Raw genomic sequence first — 22,147 nt, forward strand, 5'->3', positions numbered from 1 at the left:
AAATCTCGGAAGCTTATCATATCACCAAAAATGCCACACTGTGTGTAAGCCAACCGTCAATATTACTACATGATAAAGAATTCAATTTTATTCATCAATATTCACACGTGCCTTAAATGCATGCTGTATTTATACCTCATCTTGACATGTGCGAAGGGTCCACTTTCTATATGTACTTTTTCTATATGTGCATTAATTAAACATCAGTTGTGAGTGAGCGCGTGTGGTGTGTGTTTCTCTTCGTCTATCATGTTTTTAGCACTCTAAGTTTTTATTAACGTGCATTACCAACTAGCCCACCTATCCATCCTTTTGGAATCAGGCGACTCCCCAGAAACCTGCTTTTTTTAACCATTTCAGTGCCAGTCACCTCCAATTAGGACAAAAGGAGAAACAGTTGCTGATGCCACCAACAAGCTAGAAGAAACGAAAAATAAAGCTCGAACTGGCAGACATCTCATTCAGCATGGCCATTATTCCGTGTCTTCGTGCGTTTTTCGAACAGCCACACGAGACAACTGAGACAGAGAATTACGTGTTTGACATGGACCCATTGCACATTTTGATTCCTCAACCACATTTCTTTAAAGGGCCCCTCATACGTCTGGCCATTTTGGGCTGACAAGCGCAGTGCATACAATGTGCGCTAACGATCGTGTCAGCAAAGTATCACGCTGCCACATGCCGCAAAAACAGCTGAAATTTCAAACCGAATGCTGTGCGTTTTTCTCCTTGCAGGCACCACGCTCCTAGCCGGAGTCTAAATCATTTGCACAAATGCGAAGATATAATTAGCAGTGCTGTGACGTCACTCACAGTGACAAGCAACTTTGAGAATTATTCAACGTAACAGCAGTTGTTTGATCTGTTGATTCAATAGATGGATTAAAGTTTAGAGAAATAATAAAACCTACAAGCCGAACGTCTGTGTGTGTGTTTACTTCGTACTGTAGCAAGAAAGATGTACTTCCATTTCTTCTGCTTGTTCCCACGTCGTGCAGTCGCACACACAGAGAACGAAACTGCCATTTTCTACTGTGTTCCGGTGCATGATGATGCTCTTTGATCCAATCGCGAAAACTTCAGTGTTAATGTGGCACTGACTTATCATACCATTAGTCTGGTGCCAGCGGTACGACGATACGGTGTATCGCGCAATGAGCCAGGCCAGACTCTCCTAATGTGCACACACTGAGGGATCCATTTAACAGAAGCAGCCAGACAACAATGCAGGTTTTCTCATGCACAGCTTGAAAGTTCATGCACAGAGCGAAACGAAACAAATGCAATAGCTCATAGGCTTGCACGCGAGACCGTCACCGGAAGTGCGCCGCACAGTAAAAATACAAGGGAAAAAAAAAAAAGTGGGGACCATGGCATGTATGTGCTGCAATCCTCCCGCTCTGGTATGGGAGAACACAGGGAAGGAACTTTGTTTGGAGAGGCCAGACGGGAGAAACTGGCGATCTTGCATGTTGGCGGTGAAGCTCACCTCCAGAAACCGTGCGTTCACGACACTTCAAACATTCTATAGTATCTGCTAATAATGAACCAATTTGGAAAATTCTTGCTGTAGAACGCTCCTTAGAGGATACGTAACAATTTTCAGCATATAACCAAAATTTGCTATGGGGCCAGGTGAGGGGGCGCTTTAACATGATTAGAGTTTAAAAGACTGTTTTAGACTCCTGTTACAAGTTAAACTTAATCAAAATGTTCTCTCTGAAAGCATGGATCAGTTGCCACATTCAGAACAAGATGTGCCCTCATTTGAGTACATCAAGGCTGTGTCCACCATGTCTCACGGGTAGTGCCCATGACATTGTCATGCACTACAGCTGCTGCTCTTTATTTGTAAGGAGTTTGAATTACACTTCGTTTGCTTCACTCAATGACAAAGGCCTGAAGACCTAGATTGCACCACTCTTGAAGACGCAAACAAAATGTTTGCCGAGCTTGTAGATGGAAATATCAGACATGGGTGAAAATGAATATAAATTGGGAACAGGGAGGAGGATGACAACACGTGTTTGGAGGAAACAGGTGATGGCACCTAGGACCAAGGCAAACTAAAATTATATGATGAATATTATGGGGAATAACTTTAAATTCGTCATGGCACAGAAATGTTTTTAATACACCATGAGTCAATTTTAGCAGATATCTTTATGAACTTTATTCTTGCCTTGATCAGCTACCAACTCCACACAGATATTCTTTATGATATATCCCAAAGAGTGTATTTGTAAATCTGGCTTACAAAACCTCCTGGTATTCGTTATTCAATGATGGGAAATCTTTTCAAAGAAATTAAGATGAGAAAATACAGCACATTTATCTTTAACTGTCCATGTAACTGATCAATGGAAGGAATTGTTTTAAGGCATCCCACACGCATTATCAACAGGGTTAGGCTCACTTCAGTCACGATTAGTGCACCATATAACTTCTAGATTTAAATGGGTGCATAAACTGAAAAAGGTGTCGACCAAACTTCGCTTCTGCACATACCACAACCATTTGGCTCTGATTTCCTCACCTGAGGACTTCATTGCATACTTTATGTGAAACAAAACAAAAAGAATTCTGCACATTTAAGCTAGTTACATGATAAAGAAGCCAAATAGCATTAATAAAAACTTATAGTTGCAGGTAAAAAATGTCAAGACTGAAAGGGTTAAATTTTCCTTACCAGCCACCCAAAAAATCGATCAATTTGTTCAACAGTTTTTCGACATCGACATGTTAAAACATTGCAGTTGGAATGTTTCCATGAGCAAAGCCATGCACTGTATGGAATGATGATTGCACTTTAACTATTGGTCACATATGGCAACTTTCAGTACACCCCCCCCCCCCCTTTGGGTATCTAGAAAAATAAAACTTCAAAAGGAGGTATACTGTCAAAACTAGCCTCCAGTGCTCCTAGCACTACCTTAATCACACCACACAAAATTTACATTTTGGTTGACTCTGCAACATAATTTTTCAATGAAAGCAGCAGTGAAGACAGAAACTTGCCTGGGATTCTGATTTTTCGATCAGTCATCTAAATCTATGCCATTTTAACGATGCTTCAAACGTAGATACATGCTCAGGGGTGAATATTGTTTTGATAATTTTGTTCCATTTATATCACGTGAACTTTTTTTTTTTTTTTCACACCACGGGATAGCTTTATCCAACAGCATTTCAACAGCCTATGTACAACTTATAACGAACAACCCTTCTCATCATGTGAAGTTTTCACTCATACCAGATAACGCAATCGATTTTAGACCGACCTTCGGCAGAAGCTTGACTAGCAGTCTAATAGCTTACTGTGCAAATGCACCTGTGCAAATGCCATTATTAATTACTGTACAAAACTGTGCAACACTGCACATTATTGCACAGTACTGTACAAGTACTTTACGAAGCCAGTGAACCCTCCAGCGTCAGTTGAAAGTGCACAACTAGATCAGCCTGCTTGCACAGAAAAGCTTATTGAACACAATTATGAGGAAGCTTCTGAACGCCCTCCCACCTGACAAACATTGCTTTGAGAGCTTAAAGAATGCAGTGAAAAGGAACCAGGTGTTTGCTGCAATCAGTAAAAACAAACACTGCCTGCACAACATGCGCTTACTCGGTGGTTTCCCACTAGCTATACCATAGCTTTTCCACATAGACATCACTATGGCTAACATTCCCGCCACCAAATCTGCACATTTCTTTTGTTCTGCCTAACTTGCAGAAGTTGCGAACTAGGTGCAAGGCACATATTTTGTGTATTTCTACTTTTTTTCTTTCAGCAGTTATACTAAAAATAGCAAATTATTGCATTTCATGCTTCTTGAGGTGCTTTTTTGAAGTCTCAAATTAAGTTTTAAGGAACTCTCTGAGCAATTATTTCTGCTACAATTCCATCAAAAACACCAATAATCAGGATACAATTTTATGTATCAAGGTATATGTTGCGTCTAGTTTATTCCTAGCAGTAAAGTTAACGTGAGAAACCGAAACTCTGCATGCCAAATGTCATCTTTCTTGATTGTTTCTTCAAACATACCTCTCTCCAACATTATTTTCTGTTAACCTTCTTTAGTAATGGCTCATTTAAAAGCGGTGGAAAAGCTACCATTGGCTGCACTACCAGAAAATTCGCAAGCAAGATGTTGCTCAAGAGCGTCTACAAAGGAGCTATGTCAGCAATCTTTTTTTCATCTAAAGGGCCCCTCACCAGGTTGGAGCACTGCAAACAGACATTACAAAAGCAGTGACAGCAGGGTAAAATTATGGTGTCAAAGTGGCTGATACGCAGTGAAGTAATTCAGTTTTACATCAACTGTTTATTTTAGAAAATCGAGGCAAATTCACAGTGTACAAAATGACTTCCTGGTTGTCTTGCACAAAACAATGTAACCATAGTGAAAAGCTCAAAATATTTTCCAGATAAGCTATATTAATGGTTTCCCCACAGGCAGGTAATGAAAATAAGATGTCCCAACAAACTAGTGAAGGTATTTTACAGCATCACTTTGGGTGCCCATGGTTCGAATGATCCCTGATGTGGTAACATTTTCCTAACATTTGCATAAATAATTAATGTCACATGTTAAGTACCTAACCTTGCCATGTCAATGCATGCTCTGCTTCTGAACAATCATTTCCCTAAGGTTGTTCTCAGACTCCTTGAGGCTCTTTTCCAAGTAGGCCTTGTTGCTCTGAAAGCAGCAAATAATAGCCATTTTTTAAAATCACTTACATGCACGTTTGCCAGGCAGAACAAACACAGAAGCACATAGTACCTAAAAAAGCAAGAAATGTAGTGAGAACATCTACAGAGAAATTAAAGAAGAAAAACAAAAAGGATCAACGAGCCTACAAATGCACACAAGATATAAATCTTTCTAAATCCTCCCAGCAATAAGCTGTTATGGCCATCAGGTGATACACAATTAAGTGGCAGAAGGGACAACTAACTTACGGAGCACAGAGATGAACTGATTTCACTGCTTCCTTTTTTACTCTGTGCAGCCGTGTGTGCACATGTCAATTCTTTCAATCTCAATACAGTGTCAATTCTCTATCTTGTTTTTATCCATGTAGAATGTGTGAAAGCCAAAGAGAATATTGTCTGCTCTCACTTTTGGCAAGTTCAAAGGCATTCCAAAATGAAACAGTAACTTGAAACATTTTCTTTAAACATGTGATTACTTGAATAGTGAATATTCTAATAATTCAATTGCGAATCGAATGGCTATTACTCGTTTTCTCAAATATGCGGCGAAAGACCTGTGGTCAATGTGTGGCCGGACAGTGCCTTTCTGAAGTGCACGCAGGTTCAGACAATCCTTATTTGCACTTCTTCACTGTAACTAACTGTGCCATATTGTGAGTCATTTTGTTTGTATCACACTGTTCATTTTTTGTTTTGTTAATATTTCTTGTATTCTGCCTTCATATTTTTTGTATTACCATTTCTTCTGTATAACTTTTTATAACTTACTGTTCATTTGTAACAACTCCCCTCTACAATGCATTTGCGTTTGAAATAAATAAATAAATAAATAAATAAATAAGTAAATAAATAAATCAGTGTGTGTACTAAGCTCGCCTGGGTCGCAGGACTGATCAAACCCACACAAGAAGCGGATCAACAGAGTGACAAAAACAACAGTGCATATGGAGCTAGAGAGAGAGAGCAAGTTCATTTCTCAAAAGTCCGAAGCTTGGGAACATGTGCGAAGATCAGACCGAGCAACCACCAGAAGACGTACATTGCATCAGACATGGCTTCACATGCGCACAGCTAATAAAAAAAAAAAAGAAGCACCGTTTTGTGTTCCGCATGCAAATCTGTCTGCAAGTCAAAATATTACTGTAACGTATACTTCACAGAAACAGATAGAAAATCCTACCATAGCATAGAAACAATGTCGTAAAATGCTACAACACACAGAGGATAGCCGCGCCAAGAATAGAAAACAAACGAAGTACCCTGCAGGCTTCAATTTACAAGCCCACTTTACAACTCAAAGGGAACATTGTTACAGCTCCACACAACTGCTATTGCTGCTCAACCTTGAGTAGATCTATGCTTCCTGTCATTACCAGTTCACTTCGCATCCTTGCTCTTTTAAGTCATTCATGGATGCAGGTTGGTCATTTTTCAATTGCAGCTTCAGGCACCCTGTCCTTTAAGGTCAGTGAACACTGATGACCTACCACTACCCAGACTAGCTTTGGATCTACACAATGGGCATGCAAACCAAACTGTCATGTGACCAGTGCATGGACCGTTTGACTGCAGCAACATTTGAATCAAGAGTGGAGTGGACAAAGCAGGGAACGCCACCGAATTAGGCACAAAGTTTTGCCTGAACATTGTCCTCCAGATTCTAGAACCTTCAGCAGGCAACAGACAACACAGAATCCAGAAGCAAAAAGGCACCTGCTCCTGCAGGTGACTTTTCCCAACTCTATCAACTACGGTCGAGCTACATTAGGGCAACGCTGGCTACAAGAGCAACAGTAGTCTCAAGTCACGTAATGCCCTGTTCCCACTTTCATCTGTCACGTGGAAAGGCCCATCTGCCATGAGAACAAACACCCCAGTGGAAGGAAACAAAGGAGAACGTTCAAAGCAGAGAAGTTAGCCATGAAGTACAGTATGATTCTTGATGTGAATCATAAGGGAGACATTCTATATGAAAAAATAATTTTTCAAGGCCTTCACATAAAAATAGCGCAGTAAACAGTACCATATACTCATTTAGTGTTCTTTTTAATTGGGTTCTATGTGACACTCCTAGATGCTAAAGTTAACAGAGGCAACATTACCTTGGCCGGATACCAGACCATACCAAACTCCAGACTCCAGAAAATACCACACTCCCAAGCTTCTGCAGCAACTTGGTTTTCACAAGCGAAATGTATGACCATTAAAATTTGCATTAAAGGGTGACTCTGGCCATATTACGAAGTCAACGGATCTGAACAAAATTTCAAGTACACATTCTCTCTGGCAGTTTGATCATCTGTGCCCAACGATACGACTGAAAGTTATTTAGTTTCAGTGAAAATTAATTTTAGAAATTGTTATATGTGCTCCGAAATTGTGCCCACAAATGTGCGACTTTCTACTGTGTTTGCCGACATCGGCACCTACTTCGCAAGCAGATGACAGCAACCGAGGAGCAGGTGCCTCCCAAGTAGTGTTATTGAGTGCACGTCTGTTGTGCATAATCAAACAGTAAATAATGACCTAAAAACTTAAATTGTGGGGTTTAATGTACTAAAACTGCATTATAGGTTATGAGGGACACTGTAGTAGAGGGCTACAGACCGATTTCAACCACCTGAGGTTCTTTTTAATGTGTAGCCAAAGCATGGTACACAAGAACTCCCACATTCAATTCCCAATGGAACGCGAGTGCAGTGGCCGAGAATCGAACCAGCGACCTCATGCTCTGCAGCGCAATGCCTTGGCCACTGAGCTACCACGGCAGATAACCTTTACATATGTCTGCTCACAGGTATCTTTAGAGTACACAGACCTCTTAGTAAAATAGCACATGGTGTTGAATGGCTTCTTTTATTTTCGTAACTGGGCTCAGTAGAAGCTTTTGGGATCGCAAAAGCAAGATATGGTAGGTGCTTAAAGAGGGATGCCAACATTATTTGCATTCATAAGGGGTATGTTCCGATGTGACCACATAAAGCAACTCTCCAAGCTACCAAGTTCAGTTTCAAAATTTTGTATATATTAATTTATATTTACTTTTACTTCAAAGTTTCTAAGCAAACATACCTACCCAACATGCACTAAGAGGATTTCTGCAACCTTAAAATCAAGTTATTCTAACGTGGTAAAAAAATACCCCAGAAGCACTTTAATGTATTTGTATGAGATATTCAGAATTTTTCTTTCTTTAATTAGTTTCAAAAGCTGTTATTTGGAATATGTTCACCCCTACCTAAATGTACCTACCAATGCTTAGAAACATGTTGATGCCTTACAAACTTGCACACAGAGCTGACACAATTCAGCTTATGTTTCTCCACACGAACACATACACACAAATTATTTAAGCATATGCTAATATGAGTGAAATCATGGGGCTTGAAACTGCACAGTGAGTTATGAAGGGCACCACAGTGGAGGTCTCCGAAATAACGCTGACCACCTGTGATTATTTAACGTGCACCAATGGCCCAGTACATGAGCTGGAACGTTCTAGCATTTCGTGAAATGCACCTGCTGTAACCGAAAATAAAACCTGTGACTTCGTACTGAGCAGCCACAGACACGGAGCTGTCGCAGCAGGCGAATGTGTTAAAAAGGCAACACTGCAAATCTCAAAAGGTAAACTTGCTTTTACACACCTCAAGGCTCTTGATCTTCTCATTGCAGGTCTTTATCTTATCATCCAAATTCTTCATAACTTCCTCAAAATCAGAACCAAGAAACCTGTAATCATGAATGGTGATAACAGAAAAGAAATTGAAATACCCGTAGCATAAGTGACATTCACAGACAATTTTATAAAAGCCGACACAACCTACCATTACACACATGAAAGAAATTGTTTATTACACCCACTGCTTATCAAGAAAATAAATTTATCAAGAAAAATATGTGATAGGTACAGATACTGCTGTGTGCTTCCTTGTCAGCATACGAATATTCAATCTTGAAGGGGCACAAAAATGAATTCCAATTTTGTATGTACAGTCGACTCCCGTTATACGAAGTTCACGGGGACCGCAAAAAACTTCGAATTAAACGAACTTCCAATTAAGCACAAAACACAAAAAACAGCACTTTATTTGTGGCGAAATCGAGTATTTTCTCTAAGAAAAATAGTCGGTCATCTTGCTTTGCTTCTTCTTGCCGAATCGCGCTGCTGAAAGCAAGTTCTGCAGGCTGTAGATGTGGCGGAACGCTTCTTCTGCGTTACCTTCAGCGGCAAAGAAGCGCTCCGCAAGAGCAAGGCCCGCAGCTACATCGGCAGCCTTAGGTTGCGGCTCGCCTTCAACGTCATTGTCGCTTTCCTGGGTCGCTTCCTGGGGCTGAATAATCTCTACAATTTCGCTATCCGTCAGCACACCGCACGTTTCGACCGCCTTGTCTACGGCGACGTAATCTTCAAAATTGACGTCCCCGAGAGCATCACCAAAATCAGTGCTGTCAAGCTCGCTTGTTGACGCTTCCTCCGCTGAAATTTCAGAGGCATCCTCCGAAGAAGCTGCCACAAAACCGCAAGCCCTGAAGCAGTTTTCGATTGTTTCTTGCTTCACACGATCCCATGCTCGCGCCAACATGTGGATGGCACTAAGCAGGCTCACCTCGTACTTTGTGGAGCTATCCATACACAAAATCATGCGCTCAAGGAGGTGCCGCCTGTACAGGACTTTAACATTCTTGATGATGCCTTGGTCCATTGGCTGCAAAACAGCCGTTGTGTTTGCAGGCAAAAATGCGAGGCGTATTGCACTCAAGGCTGGCACATTCACGTGAGCACTGCAGTGATCGACAAGGAACAACACATTGCGATTCGAAGCAGCAAACTTGCGGTCCAATTTGCTTATCCAGCTCTTGAAGATTTCGGCCGTCATCCACGCTTTTTTTTTTTTAGCCTCATAGTCCACAGGCAGCGTCTTCACGCCTTTAAAACATCTCAGCTTCGCGGCTTTCCCGATCACAAGCAACCGACATCGTTCCGTGCCAGTCATGTTTGCCGCGATCAGCACTGACACTCTCTCCTTGCTGCATTTGCCCCCAGCACAGTCGTCGTCCTTGAATGTCAGTGTCTTCTCTGGTAGAAGCTGATAGAAGAGTGCAGTCTCATCTGCATTGAAGATGTCTTCCGGTCTGTATTCGGCGAGATATTCACGCAGCTTTCCGTCCTTCCACGTGGCGCATGTTTCCTGGTTAACGGACGCCTTTTCACCACACACGCTCTTGAAAACCAGGTCATGGCTATCTTTAAAGCGCGTCAGCCATCCATCTGACGAAACGAAGTCATCGATCCCCAACATTGCTGCAAGCGTTCGGGCTTTCATCACAACGATGTCTCCGCTGAGAGGAAGTTTGTTGCTCCTGGCCTCCCTAATCCAAACCAGCAGCGCCTTCTCCAACTCTGGGTAAGCGCCGGTGCGCATTCGCTTCCGAGAAGTCTTGAACTTGTCATTCTCAAATGCATCCATTATTGTGCGCTTGTTCTTGATGTAGTTAGAGAGCGTGTTCGGCTTGATCCCGTACTTCCGCGCTATGTCTTGTTTGGCGGGACCTCCCTTCTCAACTTCCTTCAAAACCTCGACTTTCGTTGCCAGGTCAACGTGTGATAAGAGCCACGGTTTGCCATGGCTATAAACTGCGCGACTAGGTACAGTCAATTCCGAATCACTCGTGGAACAACCTAGCCTACGAGCTTCCTGCACAAAGGCGCTCGACCAACACACGCCTCGACATACGCTGCGCACGCTGCAAGACTAATCTCGCACAATCTCGCCACTGCCAGTATGCAGCGCTGCGTGCACCTATGGCACCCGCGTGGCCTCCGTGATCAGCTCCGGTCACGCGCGGCAGCCACGCGTGGCCTCCGGCGGGAGCTGCTTCGCCTCCCGCCGGAGTTGATCGCGGAGGCCACGGCAGCCGTAGCAATGAATAATTGCGCCGCTCCAAGAAGGATGGCGTTGCGGGCGGCTGCGGTGGCGATGACACCAACGCGGAGCACGGAACTGTTGCAACACTTGAAAAATTGCACATTCTACCAAAGTATGACGGTCACCTCGAGGATCCCGGCTGAATATTAACTTCCAATTAAACAATATTACTGGATGAGGACTTCGAATTATCGAGCGATTTCTTCTATAGGATTACATGCAAAACTGACGGGACCAGCACTTCACTTCTAATTAACTGAAAATTCCAATTAAGCGGCTTCGAATTATCGGGAGTCGACTGTATAAGGCAATGTCAGATAGGTCCCTAATGCACCCTTCTGTTGGGGTCTAGAACTTCTAGTATTTCTAGTATTTTAGTAGTAGTATTTTAGCAGTCTAGTATTTCTAAACCTCACAATGAGAGAAAACAGCTTACAACTAAATCAGTACTGCCAATAACTGTTGCAAGCCATGAGTCAATAACATGCAACTGTTTAGTTATTACTACCATATTTTTGTTGACCTCACTGACATTCAGTGCAATATTGCTTCATTACATTTTTATTTCATTTTCTAGAAAGTGTACTTCCACCATACTTCTCTCTGTAATGCGTAAAAAAAGGAAAGATTGCAAGGATAAGCAAGTTGTGGCAACAGGACACTGATCAATGGCTTTGTGTGAAAATCGGGCTCGGTTCCTATCAGTGCAGTCTCCTATGATGTACAATGTGAACCCTAAAGGGCAGCCCAATTCTGCACCATGAAGCAATTATGAAACTGTGTGACAAGCCCTGGAATGCAAGGACGCAAGTAGAAGAGCCTGAATTTGTATGTGCAAAAATGAAAAAAGTTTGCGAGCTGGCATCTTGACGTGCAGAAACAACCCTGTCTCCAGTGAAGGCATCCCACTTGTACTTGGAGACTTTGCTCTGCGAAAGAACCATATGCCAAGTACTGCACATGCAGGCGTCTCCTCATCCACCTCCATTTTCAGCAATGCTATGTAGCTAAGCCAGCCTAATGATGCTGAGCCACGCCAAAGGCACCCCATGACTCCAATAGCACCTGCTGCAGTAAGTATCACGAGGTCATCTCTTACATCAGTGGCAGCGTGACGTGTACTAACAGGCTTTTTTTTTTTTAACCCATGTTAATGCGAAACATGCTTTTAAACAAGCACAGAACCTATGAAACATGGTGTAGGAAATCTGGATCCAAATTTTCACAATTGACCCACGCAATCCCCTTCAGAGTCACTTTAACGTGGAAACAATTCACTGTTCAAAATGTGTGAAAAACCAGGCTAAAATTCAAACTCAGCAGACTGGCAAGTACTGGACTGAAGTGCAATGCTATCTCAACATGGTAAATAAAGCTGGCCACTAACTAAACAATACTATTATGAACATCTGGAGCTAATATAATTCTTCCCCACACAGCAAGAAGCCTGCAATTTTTGTTCACCGGAACACATAAGACCATCCACAGCACTTTTCTAGTGCATTCCATGCACTTTTGAAAAACATAGGTCACTGTTAAAATTTCTTTGGACGACTTGACCAAGCAGCACCTCAGGAAAACTAACAGAGAAATCACATGACTGACAAGGCAGTGACACCATCTGGTGGCATATGGCGATACAACTGAACCTATTCTATGGCCTCCAAGCTGGCACACTGCAATAATTTAGCCAAATAATCAGATATTTAAACATAAACATTCCATGCCGCTAACAAGTTATCTGAATATTTGATTCTATTATTTCGATACTATATGCACACTGGAGGGATGCACCACACAACCTCGAGATTCTGCATATACCTAAGCTGGACACTGCAATAGCAAACCATTGTGGGCACCATTCCCCATGGGCACGATACAGCTTTAAGCGCAGTTCGAATAGTGAAAAGGAGAGGAAGAACACAAGGTCACGGTAGCAGCAGCATTTGATTGATGATATATATCCATCCATGCAATGTGAACTCAAACTTTTCCAAGAAATGATTTGTGAGATGTCCTTTAATATAAGGCATATCTCACACTTCAAATCTACAAAAGGTAAGAAACCATTCCACAAAAGGTGTGGAATACTACTAAAAGGTGCTGCAGGGTCCTTTTACTGAACCAAGTATATTACATGATAAATTCCTCTGTCAACAGGCACTCTTTATGTCAACACATCACCAAGAGGTAATACTAAACACTCATCTCTGCAAAGGCCATGACAACACAGCACATAAATAGGATAACACAGGTGCACAGTATAGAGCGACTGAAATGGAAATCGGCCCGCATGGCAGGTGGCACTCTTTGCCGCACTGGTGAGCACTGGGTAATCACTAGTTCTTGTAAATATCTGTCAAACCGGCTATCTGGTTTAACCTAAAAAAAAAAAGAATCTTGCTTTGAAGATGTATTACCCGGACTTAGAATAATGAATATTAAGGGTATCCAGTTTTAATAATAATTTAGCCAAATAATCAGATATTTAAACATAAACATTCCATGCCACTAAAAAGTTATCTGAATATTTGATTCTATTATTCCGATACCATATGCAACGCGCAATAATTCATAGTCTGTAATATACATTGTTTATCAGATGGCTCAATATGTGGCCGTGACCTCATTTCGGCTTCATTTATGCACCAACTCGCCCAGCTTGCTGTGTTAATTCATTTTATGCTTTATGCACCCCTTGATATTGAGAAAAGCTACGAGTAGTTGGTTTTTCTTTTTTTTCAGCAAAGACGACTGTATTTTTAGGGTGTCCAATAATTAAACGAAATAAAAATCTGCCAACTACTTCAAATATCTTAAAGAGCAGGCATTAGACAAAACGGCACATTGAAAATTAAAAGCCTGAATAATTTCTCAGATGTTTCCGATTAACCATTGAGCCCCAAAGTTGTTAAGTCTATCGGTGACCTGCTCTAGCGACACCATGCAGATCTCTGAGAATCTCTGTGGTAGCAGTGACACGAAGTAGTGGGTCACGATTCAGTAAAACACGCCAAAGTCTTTAAGCCAGTATAATACGAATACATTGCCGGGCCATATTTATCAATCATGGCATTGTTACTGTGTTCAATGACAGACAGACCTCAGGCTATATCTTTCCATCCTTTCTTTACTTATGCTGCTATGAGACAAGCATGTTCAGTGCTATTCAGTGTATCTTCTTATATAATTTATAAGCAAATATGTTGTTCCTGAAATTGAGTCAGCAAAGTAAAATGCTCCACAGATAAAGAAGCAATTACTGTTTTTCTATTTCTTTTTTTAATAATAAGGCTGCCACTGACAACACTAACAGTGGATGCTTGGACAACACTACCAAACATGGACAACACTACCAAAGGAAGCTTTATACATAGTGCTCTTAAATAGCCCAAGTAAAATCTGAAGTATGAAGGCTGTGTTAGTGCAAAATGTATCACGCAGTGTAGACAAATGCTTGAATTGAATTCTGGCCTTTTATGTGCCAGGAGGAGGAGGAGGAAAAACTTTATTTGCTCTAATTGGTTAGAAATTAGCGGTGGCAGATGCGGTCGGCCGTCTTCACGGTCTTCTTCCCCATCTGCGCAGGGTCGACGCCCCTATTCCAGGGCACCACTGAGGGTGGCTACTCGGCGAGCGTGCCTTACTAGTCCATGCTGGACTTTCGGGTCGCTGCTGGAGAGCACCCTCTCCCACTGCTCCGCACTCGGGTCTTTTATTTGAAGGAATTGTTGATTCTGAACGCATTCCCATGTAATGTGATATAAGGTGGGCTTGGCGCCGCACCAGGGGCAAATGTCTCTATACTGGGTGGGAAACATCTTGCTTAGTGTGTTTAGGTTTGGATATGTTCCTGTCTGCAGCCTCCTCCAAGAGGTTGCTTCATGCTGATTTAGGCTGTTGTGGGGTGGAGGGTATTTGATTCGGACCCCCTTATAGTTATAATTCAATATGTCTGAGTAGCTTGGGTTGACTGGTATGGGTTCCTCAGGGTCGGTGCTTGTGGCCACTCGGTTTGTGTGCTCTCGAGCTGCCTTGTCCGCCCTTAGGTTCCCTTCTATTCCAGCGTGTCCCGGTACCCAGAAAATTGTATGCCTGACTTTGTTGTTAGCCCTGCAGGAGCGGAGGATGTGAAGCGCTCTGCGTCCTATTCTGCCGTTCATGTAATTCCGACACGTAGTTTGCGAGTCGGTGAGTATTGTTAAAGACCTTTCGGATCGGTAGCCCTCCACTGCCGCTAGAGCTACGGCTATTTCCTCAGCTTCCGTTACCGAGCAGTCCTTCATTGACGCGCTGCTGATCTCTTTGTAGTCCTGGCTTATTACTATCGCAGCTGTCTTTACTATGTTTGTGCCTCTTTGCTTGGCGTATACTGCAGCATCTGTGTATACTGTTGTGTTTTTTGTGGCCAGGTACTTTTCGACGTATTTCGCCCTTGCGTCCCTTCGCGCCGTGTGGAGGTTTGGGTCCATGTTTTTGGGTAGGGGGCTAACAGTGTATGTTTTCCGATATTCATCAGGAATCCCCTCCGTTCTTTGGGTTTCTTTGATTGATTCCGCGAAGCCTAGCCTTATTAGCAGTTCCCTTCCCGTTTTGGTCTGCTGGAGTCTCATGAGCTGTGCGATACTTTGGGCTTCTTTTAATTCTTCGAAGGTGTTGCTTAAACCAAGTGCCATTAGTTTCTCTGTCGATGTATTGTTCGGCAGGTGAAGTGCTGTTTTGTACGCTTTGCGTAAAATTGTGTCCGCTTCTTGTATTTCCTGTTTGGTGCAGTTGAAGTACGGGAGTGAGTATGCGACCCTGCTGACCACCAGGTTGCCAACCAGCTTAAGTGTGTCTCCTTCTTTCATCCCATATCTCTTTTGTGACACCCTCGTGATCATGCGTGCTATTTGGGTTGTTGACTGCTTGAGTGTTTTCAGCGTGTGGGTGCAGCGCTGGTTGGATTGCACCCACATTCCAAGGATCCTGATTTGTTGGCTTTCGGGTATCGGCTGCCCCTTTAGCCATATGTTAAGGCTTTCTTTGCTTTTCTTGCCCCGTGTAATTCTCAGAAGCTTGGATTTCTCCGTGGAGCACTCAAGGCCTCTTTCCCCGACGTATTCTTCCACGCAAGTGGCTGCTTCTTGCAGATAGCTTTCTTTTTGGCACAGCGAGCCTTTAGTGGCCCAGATAGTGATGTCATCTGCATAAATGGCGTGTTTTATGCCTTCGATTTTGCTTAGTTTATGCCCTAGGCCAATCATAGCGATGTTAAAGAGTATCGGGGAAATTACACGTCAAAGCTTTCCTCTCCAATAGAACAGCAACAATAGGTTTGGGAGAGATTCGATCACAAAAATTCCCCACACCAAACAAGGGGACACCCCAAGCATGGGACTCCCCATGCCTCAGAATCAAATCAAGATTTGATTCTGAGGCATGCCTTAGTGGGGGATTCCGGATAAATTTTGACCAGCAGGGGATCTTTAACGTGCCCCCGATGCACGGGACACGGGTGTTTGAGCATTTCACCCCCATCAAATTGCAGCGTGCAGACAGGATTTCACCCCGTGAGCCTGTGCTTAGTAACACAACACCACAGCCTCAAAATGATTGACCGAAAGAAACATGTAAAATCAAGTCATTAATTTTATTTTATCTATTCAAGGCCCACTGGACGTTAAAGGAGAGAGTGAGTCAGACACAGACAAAAATGATAGAACAAGAAGCACAACCGAAATTGCATGAATAAAAGATATAGTACAGCATGTATTCAAGAGCAGCTCTAAATATGTAGGGAAACGTAAACATATATAGCAACCACATATTCTTCAAGTGCAAGTTTAAATACTTATGCTAATGCTACAGAGGTGGGCAAAGTGTTCCAATCTTTACTTATATGAATTACAAATGAGCAAAAATATTTGGTTATTCATACAAAATGGAATGCAACATTTGTATTAATTATGCGTTAGATTAACTATAGAATGCATTTTAAAGCGGTTCGTGTTTCAATTCCTAGTTGAGATGACAGAGTTTAATGAAAAAAGATAGTTGCGGGGCTTTTCTATCCAGTGAGAGCAAAAGAAGATTTAGGCTAAGCAATAATTTCAATGAAGACGGAGTCAGAGAAGTTTTTTTTTGATAAACCCACAGCCCAATCACCGTTGTTTACTATACATTATTGTGTTTTCCCCCTAAAAAGTGTACAAATAATGTAAACTCTGAGATACATACAGGTTACTACTTTTTCCAGAAGTGACTCACCTACGCAACAGTGACAAGTTTGTGGGATTGCACTGATGTGAAATTGATAGAAACTAACACTTGTCTTCGTTAAGTTTCATCTGCCCAATTTTCACAAAATTTAGAAACTCTGCTGAAGTCAGACTGAAGCAAATAAGAATAGTCAGAAGAGCAAATAAGAGCTATTACATGGGCTCAGAGCATGAGCAGAAGCCCAGTTGACGAAGACTGAAAGTTATGAGACGCAATCTGTGTGATCAGGTAATCTTTTTAGCCCTATGTCCTGCAATAGCAGCTATGAATAGTTTCAGGTTCTTTTTTTTTTTTTTGCGACAGATAAAACTGTTTGTTTACAGCCTGTCTTTGGGTGATTAATTACAGACTTCAACATTCAACTTTGCTTGACTCTTTGTTTATAATTGCTGAAGGCTACTGCCAAATGAGCAAACAGTTGCTCTCAGCCTGGCCCTATATGAGAACTTTTTCCTGGGAAGGTGTATGGAGACAGTGCCAGTCAAGCATGTTTAGCGGTGCATTCTTCCCAACACGCTTAATGCTACATGTGTTTGTTTAGGTGATGGGTTCCCCTCATGAAAACATCCTGGAAAAGTTTAAAGAAGCAAATGGTGGCCAATGCTTGCTAGCAAACACTGCAACCCTATGTATAATACGCATAGGCCAATTTCATAGAGCAAGGATCCAAATTGTTGAAGCATGCGAGAGTAGTCAAAGATGCAGAGTTCTTTTTGGTGTCTGGCAAATCACTAGCGGCTACACCCCACAACACAACAGTGCTTCTTTATTGTTAATCGAAAAGACATCCACAAAGCAAAACCAGAGCAAGAGTGGTCACAAAAACTCGGAGCTGATCAACCGGTCAGAAGTAACCAACCACCCCATCCAACTGGGGATGCTGCCATTAAGTGTCACTCTCAGAGCACCGAGTTACTTCTACATGGTGTGCATACAGAGCATGCAGCAGCCAGTCATGAGGGATTTTTTCTTTTTTTGAGGAGGGGACGAATTCACATAATTTTGGCGCATTTCAACTGACGTGCAATGCCATAATAAAAAGCAAATGCCACACAGAAAAAGCCACGACCAAAGACGAGTACAAAAATTACATATGAGCAAGGCTGTGTCACGCTTCTCTCTCCCCTTTGGTCCCCATCGTTTTTTGCACAACAGCAATACTGCACTAAAATTACCAAACCGGCCTATGAATAAGTGCTCTTGGAGCACGCCCTGAAATCAGACAACACCGTCATCATACTACCAGTCCCAATTAAAGGTTATTTCACACCGTAAATAATATCGCGCCCCCTTGGATCAGATTTTCTCGCCTATAAAGTACACGCCATATTATACAAGCTTAAATTGGGATAAATTCCACTATATGTTCACAACATTTCTGTTTATACTGCGTTAGTGCCTTTTTTCTTTCCAACCCGCGTCCTATTCAAGCGGCAATCACGTATCAGCTGCGCCTAGTATCCAAAAATGGTTACTCGTTAGCCGTTGCACTATGCCCTTGCATCACGCTTTTCTATACCTTGCCGCCAAGAGAATACGCATATGGTGATTACTGAACAGCACGCAAATAGTGCGCGGTTTCCAAATAATGACACTGCCGTAGAAACACGTGCAAGATATCGTAATGAAACGGCACACCTACATTCTTCCGACAGACTGATACATTCTCGTGCCGGGCGGAGCCTCAGAGATCACTTCGCCCGTACAATAGGCGTACTTGACCCCTTTCTTGAGGTTCTCGATCTGCACGTCAGCTAGCCGTAGACGCCTCGTTGTTTCGATCATTTTCATCTGCAGCTCTTGAAACGCCTGCGAATGACAGCGAATGACACATGGTTCCGGCAAATTCGATACAAGCAAGAAATTGACAGAACCTATGTGAATTTTATTGCCCTCATCCCCTTCGTGGAACAATTTAACGTTAGCAAAAAACATATGGTCCTCAAAGCAAGCAGAACTTTTGATAAAAACCGCGTTCAGCGTTACCTTTTTGAGCTCCATGTCCACAGGTCCAGCAGCCATTTTCCTGATGTCGCTAGCGACGAGCTTCCGCAGACTGTTCGAGCGACCGGCGTAAGTATGGTATGTGCCGTGTATCACGCGAATCACGCGCTACTGGTCCTACCGCCCCAAATCATGTGCAATTTTAAGCGCAACTTCTCCGCGGTGTTTTCTTTTTGTTTACAACCATCATCTGAACTAATGGTCCCTTTAGGTGACAGCGCAACGAAGTCAAGTTTGTACGCAGAAAAGTAGAACTTATTACAGAAAGGCCGTGCACTGTGCATGCCGTGCCAAATAACCTCTCCCGGCGATAACGGAAATGAAGGGCTAAAATAATGGAAATTAAGAAATCGCTATACGACCCCTGAATGGTATCCCTCTTCTTGTTGCTATATATGAAGCCACAGCTTGTTGTATACATATATAGAGTCAAACGCATTGAGTTAACTTAGATCAAGCACAACGCAGATCAACGTTTGCGACGCGGCATTTTCAAGCATTCCGAATGTTCAATGAGGACGGACGGAAAAAACTTTAATGGGAAGAGGACCTGCGAGGTAGCCAGCCCGGGCACAGGCCACTCGGGCATTATGTGGGTGAGGCATAGCCTTTCCACCACTGCCCGGGCCCGCTGGATAGCCCATAATTGGTCGTGTAGTTCAGAGCTAGTCAGAGCGCTTAGCCATCGCTCCTCGAGAAGGTCCGGTTCTATCTTGTCCTCTACATATTGGCGGCGAGGAGTTACGGAGTCGCCATCTATCGGAAGCGCCTCGCTGGCGTAGTATCATGCGGCGCGCTCCTCATGGGTTTTGCTGTCAGCGCTCACTGAAAACACCACGCGGGAGCTCTCCCGGAAATTTCTGTAAGTACTTTCGAAACGAGAGAAGTTTCTTACTGTCTAAATAATAATCTTGGGCAAACTGAAAGCACACAATCGTTTACAGATGCTATCTCCTTACCGAATACGTACAGTGAACGTCACTGCGCGCGGTCGCCGCGATGGAGTCTCCCGAACCGGCTTCTTGCGTGAAAGGTAGGTAAACGCTGAGAGCGAACTATGTGAAATATGTTCTTATAGTGTTTGTATAACTAAATGGAGCGTAATAGAACGAAGCCTCAATGCAGCGATCGCGCAGATTCGCAGCGACCGACTGCGCGTCTGCATGCTTGTCCGCGCACTGTGTCGCTTTCTCCGCGCGCGCGTTTTCGCACCGTGCCATGAGCTTTAGGCCGCAGAATATGAGCATTTGACAGTATACAAGCAACCATTGTTGCGTGGGCGCTATCAGAGCTGTTCGAAAATAATTTCATTGTAGAGACTTCGACGCCTACGGGGACTGTGATGTCCCGTCGCGACGATTCAATCTTTCTTTCTTCTAAATTCTTTGACCTTTCAATATTATTTCTCGAGTTGCGTCGCACTGTATGTTTATCGGTGTTCTCAGCGTGCAATTTCCCGCTGCTCCTTTTTTGTAATCCAGTGCATTAATTCATAACACAAACATGACCATATGCCATGCTTTTTTTAAATGTGCTTCTTACCGCTGCCTTTCTACTCCACTGAACTTGCGAGCATCTATAGCATCGACAAGTTCATACACCAAACCGTCATGACATTAGTCAGGCAGCGGACTCGGGCGAGCGTCTCAGTGCGCGTTTTCAGAACATCGCAGACCGGGCGACGTAGCAGAAATCTTCCTCGCGTCTGTGCTTCCTGCATACCCGAGTTTTAGCCGATGACTGTTTGCCGGTTTTATGTTTCGCGAGCCAAGCTTCACGCAGCTTCTTGTCCTGCGGCTACGTGTGAATAAGGCTGACACCGGCCTCCGTTACGTGCGTCCGGCCCTGCGGAACCGAGCAGTAGCCTACCATGTTGCGCGCCTTCAAAGGCAGCCACTACCTATTGTAGTGCTTTGAAGCGTTGTAAAGGAGACACTCGAAGCGGGAAAATTTCGCCACTAAATGAGGACTGCAGCGTACGAGGGAATTTAAACTCGTTTTCAGCTCGCTTCGGCGCGCCCGAAGCAGCCGACGCGGCCGCTATGTCCACGTGATCCCTCCTAGGACGTCACGCCGACGGCGGCGCCAGATTTTCCAGTGGTGGAGCTCGAGGCCAATACTGATCTGATCTGTGTGCACTTCCATAAGATGTGTGCCATGTCTGCGTGTTCGTGTTTGCAGAGCTTGCAGCTCACGTCTGCATTGTGTTGAATTTATTCTGTTTATGTGTACCGAGTTTCGGAACGTGGTTTGCAACCTTCTCCAATCTGTTTCTTGAGACCTGTAGAGTTGTTTGTGGGGTTGTGGGTATGCTTCTCTTTGTTTCGTGTAGTGTGTCAATATGTCGTGGTACATGACCAGTCTGTCCCTGTCGTCTTTTATCGTTTCTTCGTCGTCGTCGCTTCCTCCGTCTTCACCATCGCCTCCGCCGCAGTCCTTCCCCCTTCCCCGGGGGTTGCGGGGTGTTGGGCCGTCACTGTCCGTGCCGCGGTGGGTTAGTTTTCGCGCGGCTCGGTGGGCCTTCTCGTTGAGGTTGGGAGGGGCATTCATGGTTACTTCTAGCTAACATATGTGCCGGGATCCATTTGAGGTATTTGGGTGTAATTTTGCCGTTCTTAAAGTCTTCTGCCCTGCGGTTCAGGATTTTGGCCGCCTCGGTGGAGATCCAGCCCTTTGTGAAGTTCCTAATAGCCGTCTTGGAGTCGCTGATTATTGTTCTGTATTGTTGCCGACCGTTGATTACAGCCAATGCGATTGCCGTTTCTTCCGCTGCCTCCGACGACCTGGTCCTTACGGAGCCCGCAGTCACGGTCTTTCATTTCGTGCATACGACCGCCATTGCGAAGAGTTAGTTACTTTTGTCAGCGCTAACACCACCATTGTCGTCCCGGTTTCGGGGGTACCGCGCGGCGTCTACGAAGAGCAACCCTTCCCGCGCGCCATGGTTTTCGAGAATCGTTTTCGTGCGGCATTTTCTTCTCTCGACATTGCGCACGGGGTGCATGTTCTTCGGGATATTTTCCGTGTTTATTGCGGCTCGGACGTCTGAGTGAATCTGCGTCTTGGGGCCGTTCATTCCGTGGTAGTTTATGCCGATATTTTCCATGATTCCTCTGCGCGCCTTGGTTCCGGAGAATCTTTCGAGTTGCGCTATCCTCTGTCGCTATCCTCGCGATTTCCTCCAGCGTGTTATGTACCCCGAGTTGTAGTAACTTTTCGTTTCTTGTGT

At 43.7% G+C, this 22,147-nt stretch overlaps 1 protein-coding gene across 1 annotated transcript; it reads right to left on the bottom strand.

The window, feature by feature from the left end:
• Positions 1-4,311: 4,311 nt before the first annotated feature.
• Positions 4,312-19,005, bottom strand: Pfdn1 (prefoldin subunit 1). Its single transcript, XM_075688053.1, has 4 exons — positions 18,901-19,005; positions 18,557-18,723; positions 8,371-8,455; positions 4,312-4,706 (listed from the first exon to the last, which is right to left on the bottom strand). The coding sequence occupies exons 1-4, from the start codon at positions 18,934-18,936 to the stop codon at positions 4,620-4,622; spliced, it is 375 nt and encodes a 124-aa protein (XP_075544168.1). The 5' UTR covers positions 18,937-19,005; the 3' UTR covers positions 4,312-4,619.
• Positions 19,006-22,147: the final 3,142 nt, after the last annotated feature.

This window comes from Dermacentor variabilis, chromosome 1 (genome assembly GCF_050947875.1).
Source record: "Dermacentor variabilis isolate Ectoservices chromosome 1, ASM5094787v1, whole genome shotgun sequence".
Classification (NCBI taxonomy): Eukaryota; Metazoa; Arthropoda; class Arachnida; order Ixodida; family Ixodidae; genus Dermacentor; species Dermacentor variabilis.